The sequence below is a fragment of the Corvus cornix genome, chromosome Z (genome assembly GCF_000738735.6).
Source record: "Corvus cornix cornix isolate S_Up_H32 chromosome Z, ASM73873v5, whole genome shotgun sequence".
Lineage (NCBI taxonomy): Eukaryota > Metazoa > Chordata > Aves > Passeriformes > Corvidae > Corvus > Corvus cornix.
The window spans coordinates 4,862,810-4,883,682 of record NC_046357.1 but is presented as its reverse complement, the minus strand read 5'-3'; the positions used below and the strand labels follow the sequence as shown (position 1 = coordinate 4,883,682).

Sequence of the window (20,873 nt, the reverse complement as noted above, 5' to 3'; positions counted from 1 at the left end):
TTCTTGTGAGAACAATCATGAAAACATGTACTGCTCAATGTCACACTGCCCAAGAAATAACCTAATCTATTAAAACAACTACCTTGTAACATACATCGTGAAACTTATTGACTGGTTAAGAAGCTAGCAAGGGAAAAATGCTGTCAATATTGCACTACATTTTCTACTAAAATCTCAGAAATTTGTTGAGATGTCAGCTGTCTTCTCTCTGGCATAGACTACTCTGACATTCAATATAATATGAAATGCTGTTTCTTCAAATCTCTAATGGATAGCATGAAATCACAACTCCAGGTACATACAGGAAAATGGCAATGCTTTAATAGCTAAAAAAGTGCTCTCAGAATCAACTATGTAATATGTACAGTCAGGTTATAAGTACACTAGATTTCACGATGCAAAACTAATCAATAAAAGAATGTACACTACAATGTCACTTCAACAACTGAATTCCATTTTTAGAGGAAGCTCAAGACTAAATTTTTCTGATAAAGTATATTCTATTGTCAAGCACCCACCTTTGTACAGCAATATGCAGTAAGAGCATAGGGGAAAAAGGCTGGGTTGCATATCAGAATGGGTCAGGACTACATAAAGTTAATGGAATTTCAACAGAAGTTCACTCAAGCTATAATGCACCATATGTATCAGAAAATTGAGAATTAGTTTTCAAAAATAAATCTGCTATGTCAGGGTCAGCAATGTTACAACCTGCCCCTGAGGCAGGTTAACTGAAGTTCTTGTTAATAGATCCCTCAGGGCAGACTAGCATGAAACAACACTGAATGAATGGTGGGGTTTTTATAAACAGAAAGATAGATAGATAGACAGACAGACAGACAACAGGTTGATTTTGGAATAATTTGATTAAAATGGAAAGGAAGAACATAGCAGATTTGGTTATTATCTATAGAAATATAGCAATATAAAAGTATAATTATTACACTTGTGAAAATATATGATGAAAAGAAAGGATAAGAGCAGATAGTGAAGAGGAAAGATAGCACCACCATATGAGATCTGATCATTGCAATTTAGATGTCCCATGGTCGAAGTGATGGTTACAGTTTTGATCCCTCAGGGGTAAGGGAAGTCCCTGAAATCCAAAGTTCAATGGGTTCAATATTTTCAGGTGGGAATGCCCAGGTAGTTCTCCTCGTAACACTGTGGATCATGTGCAGTCCTCTGGCAGAAGGCCCAAGAAATGAGTCTGGGGGCAAAGACATGACCCCTGTTTGTCATGCCAGCATAATTGAGCCAGTTCTGCCTTAACAGAATGGATGAATACCCTCAGGCCGTGTTGAATGTCCCTGTATCTCAGGATAGGGGAGAGTTTTACACCTGAGCCAGTTGTGTAAGGGAGGAAATTGGCGTGATAAAAAGCAGTATCCCATTTTGCAGGATCTGCTTCTTATCTGTTTTCCCTTATCTGTTCCAAACCCCAGCTTGTTGCTACACAAAGGTGGGTTTGTCACTGTCATCCACTGATGGATGCTCATCCCCTCTGCACCTGGGCTGTTTGTTATGCAGATCAGAGGTTTCATAACCACACACCCAAAAACTCTCCCCTTCTCCTGTGGTTGAGGGGTGCAAACCTGGCCTCAGCAAAGCACCTGCATCTTTTGCAAACAGCCGATTGGTTGCATCATTAACCTTTAATATTGCAGCCTCTCACAAAAAGCAAAGCAAAAGCCAGTGTTTCATACTTAGTCAAGCATGTACAGCAAGTTAATTCTTCACACTGTATGTGCACAAATACAGCCTAGTTTATGCAAGACACTCATTTTCGGGGAGGGAAAAAAAAAAGCTGTTGACTAGTTGCAAAGAATACATTACATACAAATACATTTAGACCTTAAAATGATAGTCAAACCAAACCACAGCAAGTGTACCTTATCACCCACATACAGAATAATCCCCTTGAGTGTATGGTGGGTTTGTTTGTTTAGAGTTTTTTTGTTACCATTTTTTGGTGCTTGTTTTAAAGTAACAGACATTTAAAAAAATAATGCTTTACAAAAATACTGATAATGGTTCACATTTCTACCACCTCAATACTCTCCTCTTCTTTCAACATTTTCTATGATCTTAGCAGTATCCCCAGTAGTTTTTTTGAGTAACCACATGGTGCTCAGGCTCCTTTTGCATGAGATCATTGACAAGATGCAGTCACAGTTCGTTTGTTGATATATTTCAAACCATTTACATCCGAAAGCTTCTGGTTCTGTGAAATGGTTGAAAAGGCTTTTTTAAGGCCCACATCAGTATTGGTGGTTTCTGTTTAGTTTTTTCAGGAAATAGCATTGCTTCAGTTTCAGGGGTAGGAAATCGTACTCTGTAGACTTCAGGGTAAGATTTCTGAAACTAGAAAAGTACATTAATTCAAATTAAGAATTTGTTCAAAAGTGTACAATAACTATTAAAGTGTAGTTTTCACTTGTGGAGCAGGGAAGTTTCTCTGATGGACTTTCTATGCCTCTATATACAAGATAAGGCAATATTTCTGATTTGGGTTGATTCACCCTTACTCTAAATTATAAATCTTGAAATCCCCAATTGTAGCCACTACTTTAAATTCCAGTATTTCTCTAGAATACATGTCTAAGACTTGATAAATCTTTTAATGTTGAAATTAGAAACTGTGGAGAAATTTTTATTTACTTGCTTGAGCTTCTTCTTTTTATCTTTCACAGATATTTCTTTATTCATTACTATTTCTTCCAACAAAGCTGCCAGTGGTTCTTGAGAGCCAGTTGCCCTTTGGTATTCAAATTCATCTGTACTGATTTGGTGACAAAATGATGGAGGAGGAAGTGTTGCATCACTATCAGCCCCTGCGTATTTTATCTGAAGAAATAGGTAAAAAAAAAGAGCAGATATGTTTTCTGCAAAAAACTTGCATAAACTGGCTTAATCAATTGACCACCCTAAGACATTAAGTAGACGAAATATTGACTAGAGACCCTAAACTGTACTTTCTATCATCTCCAGCACTAATTGAGTGAGTTACAGTAAGTGAAAAAACATGACACAAAGGAAGCCTGTTCAGCTCTTGAAATAAGTTTAAAGTTATTTTTCCAGTAGAAAATAAAGACAAAAGAACTAAAAATCAGCTTTGAACAAAACCAAAATTTGGTATCAGGGAACAGAAATATGAAAAAACTGAGCAGGTAAGGATGGTTCTAAAGAAAAAAAAAAACCTCAGAATGTCGCTGTTGTCCGCAGGGACGGAGCGAAGAATGACACAGAATTCAAGTCCAGGATAAATAGAATGGAATTATTTAATTAATTACCACCTCATTTATATAACTTGATTTGCAAGAGTGGCATAACATAATTGGGTGCTTGACGATCCACCTCCCAGAGTGATTGGCTGAACAGTGTGACACCTATTTCAAAATATTTTCTTCAGTGTACCATAACAAAGCTGTGCATAACTAGTCTGCACCTGTGAGATAAAGTCTTGATTTACTCAATAGCAAACCATTTCTCAGCTAGTTTGTATGAGAATGAAGACTTTCATAAGAGCCAAGCAGGAAAATTTCTCTGCTAGCTTTTTTAGCATCCGTATCAGAACATTAATGGAAACACTTTATAATCATTCAGTTTTCTTCACTACCTTAAACGTAGTTTGCCCATTCCATGGGAAGATAGTGCTGACAAACAGGAAAACATATTTTAGAGATCTTGTCTCTAAATAAATTCAAGATCTGTTTAGTTTCATTTCAACATAGAGTTATGGTTGAATATCAGTAGTCAAAATTAATTCACTCTTCAAAAGCTAAAAACAGAACAAAGTCTTTCTTGACTTTGAATTGTTGATCTTCAGAGAAAAAAGGATAAATTCAATCTAGAAACATACAAATATAAGTGGCTTTTTCACTTCATACTTACTTGGACTCTCTGAAGATGTACAACATGATCCTCTATGGAAGACTTTAAAGCAGAAGGAACACTTAAGATCTCCTGATAATTGTCCATGAGAAAAGATACTAGTTTAGCAGCAAGAAGTTCATCCAAGTCTATTTCATCCTTTGAGCAGAGAATACAACGGGAAAATGCCTGAACTATCTGAGGAAAAAAAAAAACAAAACATCATTATCATGTAATCTTTCTGTTTGGGAGTGATGAGTAGAGAATCGGGCTGCATTCAAAAAGTGATCTTTTAGAACAAATACTTTAACATCACAATACTTATTGTACTTCGAACATATCAATATTTTTAAAAAATACATTATGTACAGTGACATTATGTGAGTGCACTGAAGATTGCTCCTGCGTTATACAGATAATCTAATCCTGACTTTAGATATAGAATGGATGAACTCCATTTTATTCTCAAGACTTTGTCAAAAAGCCACTTCACAAGGCTATTTAAAGAGGGCATATATGTATTTAGAGATTTTTTTAAAATAACACGGAAATATAGTAGAAATTAAGCACCAGAGGGAGAACTTAATTCACTATTCTGAAATCATCAAATCAAGTTTCAGGTCCAGTTCACTTCAGGTAGTCTTGTGCTCAAGCACTCAGTTACAAGAGTTTCTGTCTGTGCACCAGTCACTTGTAACATTAAAAGCACAGAAGGCAATAAAGGTTTCTGTCACATACCATAGACTACATTGCTGAATTAAGACTTAGTACAAAATACTCGGACTGTAAGTATTCACTTCTAAAAACAACATTTCAATTACAACAATTATTTTAACAAAAGACCATTTACAGTTAATTAAATTATAAACTGTGAAGTAAAAAATTTAATTATTTTAATCAAATGCTATTCAGAGTTAACTAAAAACTTAATTGCTGTGGAGCAAATTTAGATTTGTGCATGCTAGTATATGATTTTTACAGAATGGCTCTGCAGCTTAGTTTCCCATTGCACTTAATTTTCAAAGACTTTAAAATTAACCAAAAAAAAAAAAAAAAAAAAATGTTCTTAGCTAGTTGGAATTGTTAAGTTATGCCTAATAACTTTGTAATAAGGTGGTGTTGCAAGCATCAGTGATATATCTACATATGGTCCTACAGAAAAAGCATTAGCAAAAACTAGAGCTTATTTTAAGAGACCTCTGTGTGTGATGAGAAAAAATAACTACTTAAGTAAATGGTTGGGATTTTAATTTTTTTGAATGGCTGAAAACAGGTAAATCAGAACATGCAGCTCTGTATTTCTAGCTATGACTGAAACAGGCAGTCTTTTTCATTCACACTGTCTGCAGTGATAAAGAACACCAGAGACCTCATCTACTTTTTGTTGTTGTTGATTTTGCTGTTTGGGGGGGGTTGCTTGTTTATGGTTTTTTCCTACTCAATAGTGAAATCAGTGGTGATTTAACTTTGAAAGATAAGGAAACCTCTAAATTCTGGCAAGTTCTTTGTGTGCTCACAAATTACCATGAAATCCCACTTTATTCAAATTCAGATTAGATTTCCACATAGCTGGGATAGACAAACCAGTTCCTTAAATAAGGAAACTGCATTTTGTTCATACTCTCCAGTAAGAATTGTTAACCTGTGCTACTCCAAAAGCCTGTCTGGACCTTTTACCTTACACTTACACGTACCAAAGTTCTGGTCCTCACTGATTCAGAAAGAGGTGGCAAATCCTGGTTCAGGCTAATTCTTGCCATCATTCTCACCAACAGCTGTAGTCTTTTCCTATTTTCTGGTGGCAGCAGGAGACAAGATATCTGAAGAGCTTCTACAGCCTTGCTGGGTTTTTGCAGCAGTCCTGGTTTATAGGAGATCAGAAGGTTGGGCAACATTTCTCAATTATATATTTCCATAACATTTAACATAATAACATAATATTTCTAAATCTAAGTCCCAAAATTCCCTTCTTACTCACTCAAGATTGCCTTAGAACTCTACTCCCCAAAGAGACTAGAAAGATATCCCTAGAACTGGACTACTAGGTCTGGGTGGCTTGTTTAAGTTTTAGAAGATTTTCTTCTGATGCACTGGAAGATATTGATAGCCATAACCAACAACTCTAGATATTAGAGTACACGAAAAATTACAACATTTTGTTTCATCCTTTGCTCTTTTATTATCTCAGCACCAAACACAACTGAATGGTATGCACAGATATAGCAAACATATTAAATAAAATGTTAAGTCTGTAGCAACAATCAGAAGGAAAGAAAGTGTGCTTATGCATCAGTGGTGGCTATGACAATACTAACATGTCACTCACACCTACAGACATTAAATCTATGCCTAACTCTGCTTACAGACTCTTGAGAAAACACTCCAGCAGACAGAGATATTTGAAGACTGGACAGGCACAGCAGAATGTGATAGTAGCTTAGGCACCTATAGGAAGGTCTCATCATCAAAATATCATCTTATTTTAGGCTTATAAGGCTCAGCTAAGGAAGCATCTATTATGATTTTTTCTAAACAGCACGAGTATCAGAACAAAAGTCAGGAAACAAAATACCTGCATGACTGAAATCTAGCAGTAATTTCTGTTAGAAAAGGAACAAGGAAGAAAACAGAGACTTTTTTTTTTTCCCAGAGGACTATAGAAGTTGGAAGAGAACTCTGGAGATTATATAGACCTCTTCACAAGCTCAAAGCAGGTTCATCTACAGGAAGACGCCCAGGACTATGTCCTGTCAAGTTTTGAATAGCTCCAAAGACAGAGCTTCCACAGCCTCTCTGGTCAACTACTTCCACTGTTTGATCACCTTCCAATTAGAATGCTATTCCCCTTTACAAAAGGAGGTTTCCTGTACTTCTGTTCCTGCTCATTGCCTCTTGCCCTGCCATTGGGTACCAACAACAGAAGTCTGGCTCCTTCTTCTTTACTCCACCCATATCAATCATTTATACAGACTACTTCGATTCCCCCTGAGCCTTCTCCTCTCCAGTCTCTTCCCATATGACACATGTTCCAAGACTTTAGTAATTTTGATTTGTTTCACTGGACTCGCTGACTAGTGGTGAGGAAACATCTCTTGACCTACCAGCAATGCGCTTTATGCAGTTATAGATGCTGCTGTTATTCTTTGCCTCAAGGACACACTCATGGCTCATGGTCACATTAGTGCCCACCAGGGCTTCCAAGTCCTTCTCAGCAAAGTTGCTTTCAAATCAGTCACCAACAGCATTTACAGGTGCATGAGGTTATTCCTCCCCAGGAGAGGACTTGATATTTCCCCTTTTCTGAATTTATAAGATTCCAATTTTACCTATTTCTGCAGCCAGTCAAGGTCTCTCTGCATCTTCCCTATTTTGAATTATCTGCATGCTTGTTTAGGACACTATGCCCTTGTTTAGGACAGAATGTGCCACCATCCTGGTCATTAATGAAGTGTTAATCATTACTGGCCACACTACCAGCCCTGGGCTGCCCCCCACTGACTGACATCCAGCCAGACTTTGTGCCACAAACCACAAACCTCTGAGCCCAGCAATTGCACTGATTTCTGAGTTTACCTCACTACCCACTTACCCAACCTGTACTTCCTCAGGTTTCCTATAAGGATGCAATGGAAGACAGTGTTGTACTACTTGCAACATAAACAGTATCCACTGCTATCCCCTCATCCACCATTTTGGTCAACACCACAGTGTAAAGAGTATAAACTCTTTCTTATCGAAAAAGAAGTGTGGGGTAGTAAGTAAGGCAGTCAAAAGAGACAGTATTCCAAGGAGAGGGATAAAGCACTGAAGTTAATTTTCATAGTAAAGCTTTTTCTAACTTCAAAGGAAGATTTGGCAAGCATATTTAAAGCATCTGTTTAGAAGAGTAAGGACTGATTCCATATCAACATTGCATTTTTTTTAAAGACACCACAAAACTAATGCTTGACTTCTTGAAACATTGCACAATTTTCATTGATTTTCATGTGATTTCGTACACGCTGGCATTAAATCTTTCTTCTGATTTTACATTTAGGAAATACTGTGAAATAAAATTAGTAAAACCTGAAAGACGTGAAAAACACTGGAAAAGCAAACAGAAATAGAGTATGAAAGCAGAGGAATAAGTTTTAAAGATATCAACAAGAGTTGTCTAAGAAAAAGTCAGAAAAGGAACATATTGGTTATGAAGCAAGATTGACAACACACAAAGGACAAAAATATTAAATTCCGGAAACAGAAGTGTTATTTTGGATTCCTTTCTCATCTCAATAGTTTACTGAAAACAGTGTTGTTCACACAGAAAGAAGGTCAAAAAACTAGGATGCTACAAAAGTATGCTTACTTTTCAACTTAATCGTTCTTTTTGAAATTACGTAAAATGTAATCAAATATTTTCCTATTTACTGTCTTTCAGTAAGCCACCTATAGGGCCAGAATTGTTGATTTTAATATAGTGGGAACCTCTGAAAAGTTATAGTTAATAACTAAACCATTGCTTCTTTAAAGCACTACATTAGTTAATGTCATTTCTAAATTTAAGCAACAAAGCATTTCAATTCCCTTTAAATGTCATATTCCCAGGGTTAAAAACAGTGCTTATTCCCTAATCCTTTCTAATCTAGACTTCAGTCAAGCAATTTCTAAAAGTTTATGAGAGTTTTTAAGACATTTAAGCATTTGTAAAAAAAGAAAAATCTGTTAAAATCCATCTGTTAGATGCTGAGTAATGAAGAGAGGCCTTTAATATTATAAAGACAAGCAATGGAAGACTTTTGAACTAATGTGATCAAAAAGATACAAAAATAAAACCACTGTGTGATATGAAATAAGTTTAAATATTAAACTATTTTCTTTGTAGAATGGAAAGGACAGGTCCTAAAGAATTCAGATGTGATAGTATTTAAGTAAGGTAAAATAACTCCAGGAAATTAACTCTAAAGAATATTTTTTCATCCCATCCCAAACTACTCACCTAACACACTAACAAAAATATCAAAAAAATGAAATGGGAGAAGAGGCTCTTTCATCTGGCCAAAGTAGTCCACTATAGTTTTGAAGACATCTCTTTCAAACCCTGAGTACGTAGGCTGCTTCAGATCTGAGCAGCTGGGCCCTACAAAGAACAAACAAAACAAAACGGACCAAAAAAAGAGAAAGAGAACATTGATTTTCAGCCACCAAGCAGATCAGTATTTTCTAATCCAGCCCATTAAAATGGATCATTAGAGGAAAAAAAAATTTTAACAAAAAGGATTCATTCTTCAAAATAAGTGAAATTTTATTAATCTACTACTGGACTGATCTATTCCCAATAGGTCTAGTGAAGATACATAGTAGAGGCAAAACATTAATAGAATAGTTAAACCTTCATATATTGCATTTAAATAAGCTGCACAGGAAGGAAAATACATGCTGACAGGTCTTTTCCAACTTTGTTTTAGAAAATCATCATAAAAACACTGAAGGTGAATATAAACAGGATTTAATAAAGTGGTGAAGACACAATCAGTTCAAATTATTTTTTCTGGGGTGAGTTGTTTGTGGGATCTTTCTTCCCCTTCTGAATTTACTTACAATTTGCTAGACATTTCATTGCAGATAATATCCAGTGAGGTAGTTCTTCTGCACAGGGTAGAAACAGAAATTAAAAGGAGAAAAAAAAAGAAAAATATTCAACCGTTAGACAAAAGCAAAGCTAAAAACACTTTAGTGTGTTCCTCCTGTGTAGTAAATCAACTGATTCCAGAGGCAGTCTATACCTGAATGTAGTATCTAGCTTGAATTACATCTATACTTCAGTATAGATATACAGATAGTACCTCCAGTACTATAAAGCAGTTATGCAAAACAGGTCACATCACAAATCTTTAACCTACTCTGAAAAAAAAAAAAAAAAAAAAAAATCAGACCGACCTAGTTCAAGATACACCCTTCACCAGTGCTATACAGTGAAGTGCTTACTTTGTACCAAAGATGATGAAAAGTACTAATATATTCTGTTTTGTCATTTCTGCAAGGAGGAAGTTAATATTTTGAGATGATCCAACTGCCTTTAAAATGAACACAGACATGCTCTGAAGGCAGTTTCATTCACAACCAAACCAGGTTTCAGTATCATATTTAATTTCTCTACAAATCTCATGAAAAACATGGAAGCAATAACACTGTGATATATCAGAGCAGGAAAGACGCTTTATTTTCTCCCTGATGTGCAAAACAATTTTAAATATGGTACTATCTTCAAAACACATTGACTGAAAATTCAAAACTCTCTCAATGTACATTTTTGTTCTCTCACAATTTTTAATACATTTTTTCTTCATTTAAACACTCCAGTTCAGGCAGCCAAAAGAGTAGAGCTGAGAAAGTTACCTTGAAGTGAATAATAACCCTGTATTTATGAAATGGTAAAAAGTTCCTGCTGTTTCATATTCATTTTTCAACCCTACTAAAGCCAGAATATGTTTAAGACAATAAATATGGAATAAACCCTGCCTGTTACTATTGAGATGTCAGAGGAGAACAATAGCATTTTACTTTGTAAAAACTCTGGTTTTTATAGATGTGGTCACAAAAGTATAAAGACGCAACAGGTTAGTGTAGACTAGAACTAATACTTAAATCCCAGTAGATCACAATATAAGAAAAATTAAATGAAAATTTCTTAAATACTCACTTGATTTGTCTTCTAAAGTGACAATGCCTTGCTTATTGACATTGTAAACATTTTGAACTATATGTTTTGAATTCACAAGTTTTGCATCTAACACTTCATCCAGAGAATCCAAACCCAAGACCTTCTGTAATCTGCAAAAATACATAAACACATAATTCATACATCATTTAATCTGGAAAAGGCAAACATGAAGTATTAGGACACAATTTGGAAAAAAAAAAAGAGACCTCCATTTCATACAGAATATCTGCAGTTGGATGGCAGCCATAAGGATCATTGAGTACAACTGCTGCTCTCTGCCTAGATTCATAGAATATCATAAACTGGAAGGGACCAACAAAGATCAAATCCTGGCCCTGCACAGCTCAACCCCAAAAATTATACCATGTGCCTGAGAGCATTGTCCAAATACTTCCTGAACTCTGTCAGGCTTAGGCGCTGTGGCCACTTCCCTGAGGAGCCTGTTCCAGTGCCCAACCTCCCTCTGGATGAGGAATCTTTTCCTAATATCCAACCCAAACCTCCCCTTACACAACTTCAGTCTGTTCCCTCAGTCCCGTCACTGGTCACCACAGAGAAAAGACCATTCTATTTTCCTTTTCCTCCACTTCCCATCACAGATCGCACTGCAATGTCCCCTTCAGCCTCCTCTTCTCCAGATTAAAGAAATCAGGAAACCTCAACCACTCCTTATGTCTTTCCCTCTAAACCCTTCATGATTTTCATAGCCCTCAAAAAGTTTCTTTTTAGTACCTAGAAAAGGTTTAGTAGTTTTAACACCTAAAACTATACCATATAACTAAAAGCACTGCCAACATGCTTCTTGAACTCTCTCAGGCTTGGTGCTGTGACCACTTCCCCAGGGAGGCTGTTCCAGTGCCCAGTCACCCTCTGAGTGAAGAACCTTTTCCTAATGTGGAGTCTAAACTTCCCCAGACACCACTTGATTCCACCTCCTTGTGTCCTGTTGCTGGTCACCAGAGATCTTCCACATCTCCCCTCGCTGCCTCTCTGGAAATGGTAGGCTTCAATGAGGCTCAGCTTCCTCAAAGCTTTTGGTGACTGTACAGCTCTTTGCTCTATCCAGATCTCACTGCAGACCGTGTCTACCCTTGTAGGAGTCCAAAGCTCCTTCTAACCTAGTATCATCGGCAAACTTAGTGTACATTCAATTCCTGCATCCAAATCATTTATAAAAATATGAAAGGGCATTGGTCCTAGAATGGAGCTCTGCAGAACCACACTGATGACTGCTCACCAGAGACAACCACATTTACTACAATCCTTTGTGCCTGACCCATGAGCCAGTTGCTCAACAGTATTATGGACTCATCTAGCTGTATGCTGGACAGTTCACCTAGAAGGATACTGTGAGAGACAGTATCAAAAGCTTTGCTAAATCCAAAACAACCACATCAACTGGCTTCCCTTGGTCAACTAGATGGGTGACCTTGCCATAAAGAAAATTGACTTGGTTAAGCAGTACTTTCCTCTTCTGAAACTATGCTGGCTATGACCAATAACTGTGTGTCTCTCAAATGTTTTTTATTAACTCCCAGAACAACCTTTTCCATAATTTTACCAGCACTGAAGTGAGACTGACAGGCCTGTAATTACCAGGGTCTTTGTTCTTTGCTTTCTTAAAACTGAGATAACTGGGGCCTCTCCAGACTCCCAAGATAAATGAAAAAAATTGAGAGAGATCCTGCAATAATATCATCCAGCTCTTTCGGTACCCTGGGATGAATCCCACTGGGCTTCATAGATTTAAGCGCGTCCAGCAGGAACAGAAAGTTTCAAACAAATTCAGGGTCAGCTGTGAGTTTCCCCATTCCCACAGTCATACTCTTCCAACACAGAGTTCTGGGAGTCTCAGTGTCCATTATCAAACTTAGAGAGGCCATGGCTTTCTGCCAGATGAATACCATTGCTCCCTGATCAAGCTGGCTGGGTTTCAGCACCCTTCCATACAATCTGCTGTGCCAACTCTGTTTGCCCACCCTGGTGTTTTGGTTGATAGAGCTCTATAGGGGCCTTTATGTGAAAGAGTGGCTTGGCCACCATTGCCCCTGGTCCCACTGCCCAGGTCCTTTCAGCTGCTACCATGTGAGCTCCAGGCTACCACCAGAGGCTCTCTCCACTCCCCTCAGGTTTCCTTGGTTCAGGAAACCCAGGAGTACACATGCACTAAAGCGCTCTGCTGCCCATCATGCTGTCACCAAAGCTGCTTGCCTCAGCACTGAGTGCATTCATTACATGCAGATAATGTGCTAGGTTTACAGTAAGGTGATCATTAGTAACACCTCAGCTATGCTTGTAGTATCAGCTAATGTATATTATTTTTTTCCTCTGCAGAAATAGTCCAAAGCAATGACTTTAACTTTGCATAGGATATTCCTTTTGAATATAGTAAAGAATGTCTGAATCTCAACATTTATCTCATACATACACACAACCATTTATCTCATACAAAGTATCATACTCGCCATTGAAAGGTTTCACAGCACTTCTACATAAGTGCTTCTATTTCATAGCAACAAGAAAAAGAGACAGTGAAAAAAAGTGATTAAACAAGACAAAGCCCACACAACAAAGACTTGTATAAAACAGCAAGCAAAAGTCAAAAGGTACTAAGCACAGTAAAGTTTTTTTTGCAGACTTTACCTGCTGAATTTGTTAGCCAAATAACAAGTGGTAGAGTTAGTCTAGACACCAAGGCTTTGAAGGCAGGGATGAAAAGTGAGTGGGTGAAATTACAAGTATTACCAGAAAGACAGACAAGACTATTACCTAGTAGACAGTTTTACTACAGCAGCAAATGACTCACAAGTATACTCACCGTGACAAAGTCATAGATTTCCATATCTCTTCTATATTTGTTTGTGTTAGCTCTCTGTGGAACACTAGTTTGCATGCTGGTACTTCCCCGATAGCTATACTGTGTCGCTTGTACCACATCTCAGAGTTCTGAAATCAGAAAAACTCTCCTCATTAACTGGTGACTTTTCAAGTGTTAAACAGTATAAAACACTTATAGTATAGCATTGCAAGTGTTCCTAAATTCCAGTAAGTGTTTGTGTTTCAGAGAAATTAATCACTTTTCTCAGTCTTGTACACACATCTTTTCTCAGTTCCATAACTTGTCCAAAGCTGAAATAAATATTATGAGTGTCAGAATAGCCATTAAAGTTCAGGAGTCAGTGGCCTTTAATCCTAAATTCAAATTCAATCCATCATTAAAATCAGTTCATCTACCATTTTGAGATTAAACATCTGTTTATGGGAAAGTTATTGGACAATTTTAAGATGAGATACCAAAAAATTTTAAACAATTCATCCTTGTTCAACATATACTGAAAATTACTAAACATTAAGTTCAATAACAAGTTCTCTACATAAAAAAGTAAAAGCAAGTAGCTACATCTGAGGGCACCCATCAGATCTAGTCCACCATTATAACAGTGTAAAGTAAAGCTGAGAATGCAGAAGACCACTATCATTTATGCAACCTTCACATCCAAGTTTGATGCTTGAAGATGGTCATCAAGGTATCAATGGGTGGACATACGCTGCAGCTTATATCAGCAGCATTCTCAAGGCAAAACTCCTAATCATTCCAGTTCTTTGATTTACAGTACAGAGCAGTGCTAAAGGACATTAAAAGTATTCCTTGTGATCACAACCAAACCACAAAATGTACTCCAGGAATGCACTTAAATTTCTCCAAGCACTAATTGTCTGTCATTCCATGACAGACTAGACTAGCATTAGTTGGAAGCAAATAGCACCCTCTGAAATTAAGAGCGTGGTCTTCTACGTCAGTATTTCCTGACACAGACCCATGCTCATCAGTTGACACATAGCCAGTAAGTGCTCAGACTGATGATGAAGCAATTAAAGGTACCACCATTTTCAGCTATCCACCTACTTCAGCATTCCAGTGGAAGCAAGACCTAACTATAAAAGAGGTATCAGAAAGAAGCTAATACCTTTGCCTCAGTTTCTTCCACTTACAGTCCACTGTATTAATCCAAACTGCCAACAGAAGAGATTTTGAGCTATGACAAACTCTATGCTGTTGCATCTGAGTCAGATGCAGAGGCAGACTTTTGCTAATTCTTATCAGGCCAGGATGCCTGGATAGAAATTTAAAGCACAGTTGGAGGCTGTAACATATTACACCTTCAACAGCTACTTGCTCAGTATCTAAAATCCTTTATTCTCTTGTCTTTGGCATCATCTCTTTTCTTCTATCTTAATCTTCTACCTACTACTGAAGTTCTAAGGACCATGTTCCTCCCCTTCAGAAGCATGTTGTACATGAGGAGTGCACACGATTTGCACATAGTTGGATTGTTAATATGGAATAACCATTCATTCAGAACACTTAGATGTCCAGCAAACTGGTCGGAGCTACTTTTCCAAATAGACTATGGTTCATCAAGAAATCCAAGGCCAGTGTCCTGCTCTGAAGGGCAGTAATAAAAAGGCAAAAATCATCACAGAAATCCCGAGTTTCACAAATTATGAGAACACACACATATAAGATACACTGAAGGAAGGGCTTAGAATATACCTAACTCCAGAAGCCTAGCCTTTTTCTCTGTCTAGGTGACCAGAGTTGATACCATTTTGGTTTACTAATAACAGCAAGTTTTTTCAACAACTTTATGAAGGCTGAATCAACCCAGATAAGAATGAAGCAGGATGATTTTCCAAGCTTACAAAGGATAACTGAAAAATCAGGACCACTTCTCCTTAGGCAAAACATATTCCTTTTGAAAAAGGAATATGAGTCACTAACAGCCTTATTGCAGCTAGGAAGGCTGTAATACTGTATATACTCTCATGCATGAAGTGTCCAAATAAAGTTACAGTGTGACTATTTTGTCTTGTAATATAATAAATGCCCTGTTGGAATTTGAGCAAACTGGAATGAACTATGGGAAAATATACCCATGCTGAACCCAGATTGCTCAGGAAATTACAATGTGTAGCAGAAAGAACACTCAAAGCCTACTTCTCCAGCAAATTGTAAGAACAACTTTACTTCACAGAAGTTTAAAATAAAAGTATTTAGCATTTAATTTTATAACCAAGTATTTTGTGACACACCATAGAGGTCATTAGTTCAGTTTTGCTTTCCAAATACATTTTTGTCTGGGGGAATAAAAACTGGGTCCCTTACCATTGTGATGGATTTCACTGGGATATATTCTTGAGAAGTGCCAGCTTTCGGTTCATTCCAGTCTGGAAATTTAATTACTTCCTTTCCACATGAAGGTTTCTTTGGATATGACTTCAGTGGTGAGGAAGGAGGAAATCTACAATTAAAGAACATTTTTAAAATCTCTGAATGCCAACCTAATCCCTATTTACCAATGCAAAACTGTCGTCAGCCTTCACATGCAAAAATACAACAAATGCTTTGGACATTCACAGCCCAACTTATTTCCCCGTAGACTGGTGTTACATGGTATGTAAAACATCATGAAGTGTCTTGTTTGGCCTCCTTGCTGCTCCAGAACAGTCCAGTTCCTTTGTACTTCCCATGACATAGTGAATGTCTGGTATCCCAGTGCATCTCATAGAGCACCTGCTGTCTACACACAATGACAGAGGTCTTCACTAGAAGATGTTGATTCTGCTGAAAAAGCTGTGGGTATGTTTTCCCCCATATCAAGTGCATTGTTAGCATGCATTTCCTAAAGCAAAGCTACATAGTTAAGTTGCATGACTAACACTCGGATTTAGTTAAGAGTGCATGCAAGTGTCCACACAAAGTTTTGTCCACATTACCAGGCTCTTCTGTGTTTACATGCTTTCTGTGTGAAGATCATATTCTGCAGTTCTTTTCTGAAGTCTTTTTCCAGCTGGTTTTGCAGGTAACTATTTGGCTTCTTAAGGCATTTCAAGAAGTGCCTTGAAGAAATCAGCAGAAATAAGCCCTAAACCAGCCCTTGTGGAAAAGAAGGAAAACAAACTATCCAGCTTGACCAGAATCAAATTACTGCTAAGCTTAGGTCAGAGCATGTACAAAGGAATTAATGACAGCATATCAGTAAGACAAATCAGTCAGATAGCAACACCTCTTCAGACTGGCCCAGATCCAATCTTGTCTACTTTCACTCCCAGGTTTTAGATGCTGAGATTCCTGATGTGTCAAAGAACTGCTTAAGCCTCACTCACTCTTTTAAATCAGACAGTAAAAGACAGATATGTCTGTGACTTTGCAACAAGAGCTTGTACACTGCTGGATAGCATGCATACATATCCTACCAGAAAGTTACGCTTGAGAAATCAAGTTTCTCCAAAATGTCACCCCGTCCTCTAAAGGCACTTCAAATACTTAATAAGTTTTTAATTTAAATTTATATTGCAGTTTGGTTAGTCCACTACTGTTACACTGCATGGGTTAAACACATTAATTGTTCTGACCACACATACAGAGCACATTCCACAGTGCTATTCAACAGCACATCTGCAACACAGAGATCACTTCCATCAGACAAACTCTCAGAACTAGCAGCAAGCACCTCACACTAATCCTGCAAGATTTATTCTGTTTTTCTAAAAGTAAGCCAGATTAGATGGCAGATGTTCAGCTGTTGAGTGTTCTCCACCATTTTTCAGATATTATTTCTTAAGAGTTTAATATTAAAATAAAACATACCCACATATCTGCAGACTTTTTCCTTTGCCTTACACTATTCTCAGCAGTTTCCTGTTTCTTTTCCAGGTCTTCACAAGTTTTAGTTTTCTGTCATTTGCTGCCCTGATTTGCAACCAACCAGTAAAAGAAAAAGTTCTCACAAGCAGAAAAAGGAGGTACATTCCCCTTTCTCAGGTAGTACTACAGGAACATCTAGATGGAGACAGATTAACATTACTCAAAGCAAAGAACTGAGGAGCACTCCAAGGCTGATACCTCAAGATCAGAATTGTTTATCGCCAGCAACACTAGTTTGGGGAGTTTATAAAAAGAGGAAATAGAGATACCTCTGTGTGTCCAGAACAAAGGATACTGAACAAGGTCAACTAACAATGATGTCCATGATATAACAAGTATTACTGCTGAATTTCCAAAAGATTGCTATCACTGCAAGAGTACTAACCCTTTTGCTTTTAATAGAATGGCTTAGATTAAAAAAAAAAGTGTAAAGCCCAACAGCTTCCAAAACTGTAACTTCTCATTCATTACTGTAGACTCAACTGAGCCAGTAAGTCAGGACACACAGTTAAGTCTTTGCTATATTTAGAAGCCACATTAGATCTCATCTTCACATTTAATACTTGCCAAATACTCTCACGCAAATCAACTTTTGGCAACATTTCTTTTGCATACTCTGTGGACAAACAAGAGCAGACAGCTATACTTACATGTGAAGTTAATGAATGACACAACTGTGAACCACAGTCTATTAATACAAATTTATACAGAAGGTATGAACCATGTCAGTATTTCCAGAGTAAGCACCGTCAGTAGAACTGACTCGTACCACTACCTCCATCAGCACGATGAGGAGAAAAAACACTGTATTTTACACATAGTATTAGGAAAGTCCACCAGAGGGAGCTGCCAGGACATTGGATACATGAATAAAATAGGCTGAAAAACAAATGTTTAGCTACTTAAATAGGAGAGAAGCATGTTTTGATACTTAAAGCCGCGAGTAACGTACATAGCTTATTTATGCACCAAGCCCAGTGAGGAAAAAGCTGGCTCCAGTTCAAGATGCATGAAAAGTATGCAGTTTTAATAGAAAAGTTTCAACTAGTAACTTAGTTATCTTTTCATTGGGAGGGGGAGAAAGAACATCACAACAAAATATATAACAAAAGAGTTCTCTTGTCCAATAGCAGATCATTACATAGACCACCTGGAAAATAAAAAGAACATAAATATTTCACCCAGCCTTTCTTCCACAGCCTGCAGCTCAGTAAAGTCATGACTGCAAATACAAAGAAATGAAAGATCAAAATAATTTGAATATATACTCGTGCAAATGCAAAATAAACGAAAAACCCCACAGCCACACAAACATGGCCAAACCAGACCAAAGAAATATAGCATAACACCAGCAGTTATCAAAACCCATATTAAATCTTCTGACAAGAGTTAATGCCCAGAAAAAAAGAGCAAAAGAGCAATAAAGCAAAACGAAAAATTGACTTCATACATAGCAAGTGGGAATTCAGTAATATCTATTTTCCCAAAAAGAATATTAAGAAATCATCACCTAAAAATTAATATGTAAAATTTACATATATAATAATAGCTAGAATAAGTAGAAGCATAAACTTATTGCTAACCTATTTTCCGTAATGATTTGCATGAAGAGAACTCCCATTTCCTCAAAAGAAGGCTCACCATGAAAAAAGTTACAATTCCATACTTAAAGTAATGGTCATCTTTATAATACTTTTGCACCAAACAGGACACTAGAAGACAGTACAAATTCAGAACCTGCAGACTCTGGACACCCAAATCTTAACTGAGGTCACAAGAGGTCAAAGAATCCAGTCCAGTAATGCTAAGCATTTATTACAAAGAAATTTCTTCTCCCCAGTTAGCAAGCCATCAGTTGAGATGCTAAACAGGGATAATTAAGCAACCATCCTTGAGGATAAGCAAATAAGCTTTGTCTCTTGTCCATCTACAAACCAAGAAGCATAAAAAAATTACATTATAAATGTCTTAGATTCAGAGGGCCTCTCTCTTCTCTCAGAAGAGGTGGAGACAGCAACCAAAACAGCCAGGGGGTTGGGAGAGAAGGAGGACAACTGGAGCTGGATGATCAATGGCATTCTCACTTCCACCTATATGTCTTGATATGCACGCTTCCAGTACCAACAAACCTGATGTCTGCCATCAGCAATCAGAACTCGATGCCTTGTGAAAGCTGCAAAAGCTTTTGTTGATATTCAAAGAGTGTAACTGAATAAAAGTGACCTCCAAAAATATTTCAAAACAGACAAGAAAACTGAAGTCAAACATTAAATCATGACAGTTACCCGTTACTAAGAAAATTAAAGTCTTTAAAAGAAAGGGGGAAAAACATGTCAACACCTTTTCAGAGACATTCTACAAAAATACTTGTAAGACGTGAGCAAGAGTTTTTACACCCTGTTTCCAAAAAACCAAAATTTTTCTATCACCCTATACAGGCTTACCGATACAAATGGCCATCGTCTTCAAAGTCCTCTTTGCCCCACCTTCCTTTAATATCTTCGATAACATGATTTTTCAGGAATTTTTTAAGCAGCTTAACCGTTTGATCACGAGTCACTTCTGGGCCAAAGTTTTGGTTAGAGCCAAGTAGCTCATGCAAACAGTCCACTGCCTCCGAGGCTTTGAAGCAGCGCTCGTAGCTCTTGAAACGACAGCGATGCTTCCGTAAGGGCATCCCAGCACGGAAGAGCTCGATTATCTCGTTCCACTAGGGAAGGAGAACAAAGCAAATCATTACGGGAGCTCTTCTCCCATGTTTTCCTTCCGCAGCGCGATCAGAACGCAGCCAACTCTGCAAGCAGAACTACACTCTTTTTGACCGTCTGCCTTACAAGAACATCGAAACCTCAGCCCAGGATTTAAACTGTCGAGACCCGAAAACAAACACCAAGTTTAGGAGGCTGAAATATTTAGAGCCCCATACTACCTGCGGATCTACGGATACGTCTTTAGCCTCCCTTAGGTTTTACCGGGACAAAAGGCTGAACCTGCCGCTCCGCCCGGCCGGGCTCTTCGCGGCGCCAGCCCCGGGCGCCCCTGCCCCGCAGAGAGGCGGCTTGGGAGCACCCGCCGGTACCCAAGAGGCCCGACACCGAGTGGCCGCCGGCGACGGAGGCGAGGGCGGGCGGCGGTGCCGGGGACGGTGGCACTCACCAGGCGGGTAGCGCGGTACGGCCCGGGCCCCACCAGCCGCGGCTCCATTGGGCACGGCCCCGCCGGCTCCGCGCTGCGTTTGAATCCACGCTGGGCGCCGCCGCCTTCACCCATTGGGTGGCGGACGTGGCACGTGACCGGCCCACACCGCCCTTGATTGGTGGGGCGAGGGCGGGGCCCGGAGCGGGGCGGGGCCTGGGCCGAGGGCAGCCGCTGTGGGGCGCGCACCGGGGGCCGGGCGTGAGGGCGGCGCTGGTGGCGCTGCGTGGGCGGGCGGATCCGCCGCAGCCTGCGGGCCGCAGTGGCCGTGCGGGTAAATACCGACGAGACCGTGCCAGTAGCTAGGCTCTACTCCGTGGTGCGGAGCAGTAGGACAAGAGACAACGTGCAGAAAACTGATGCACAGGAGTTCCCCCTCAACATGGGGAAGAACTT

At 38.6% G+C, this 20,873-nt stretch overlaps 1 protein-coding gene across 2 annotated transcripts; it reads right to left on the bottom strand.

Moving 5' to 3' along the window:
• Positions 1-299: 299 nt before the first annotated feature.
• DEPDC1B (DEP domain containing 1B) lies at positions 300-20,521 on the bottom strand. 2 transcript variants are annotated; one of them, XM_019283270.2, is made up of 11 exons: positions 20,439-20,521; positions 19,727-19,992; positions 15,741-15,876; positions 13,392-13,519; positions 10,553-10,683; positions 9,451-9,498; positions 8,849-8,989; positions 5,568-5,734; positions 3,895-4,071; positions 2,662-2,847; positions 300-2,364 (listed from the first exon to the last, which is right to left on the bottom strand). In XM_019283270.2, the coding sequence occupies exons 1-11, from the start codon at positions 20,484-20,486 to the stop codon at positions 2,203-2,205; spliced, it is 1,590 nt and encodes a 529-aa protein (XP_019138815.1). In that variant the 5' UTR covers positions 20,487-20,521; the 3' UTR covers positions 300-2,202. The 2 variants fall into 2 exon arrangements, with proteins under 2 accessions (XP_019138815.1, XP_019138816.1); XM_019283271.2 differs by lacking the exon at positions 20,439-20,521 and adding an exon at positions 20,212-20,374.
• Between the last annotated feature and the right edge of the window lie 352 nt (positions 20,522-20,873).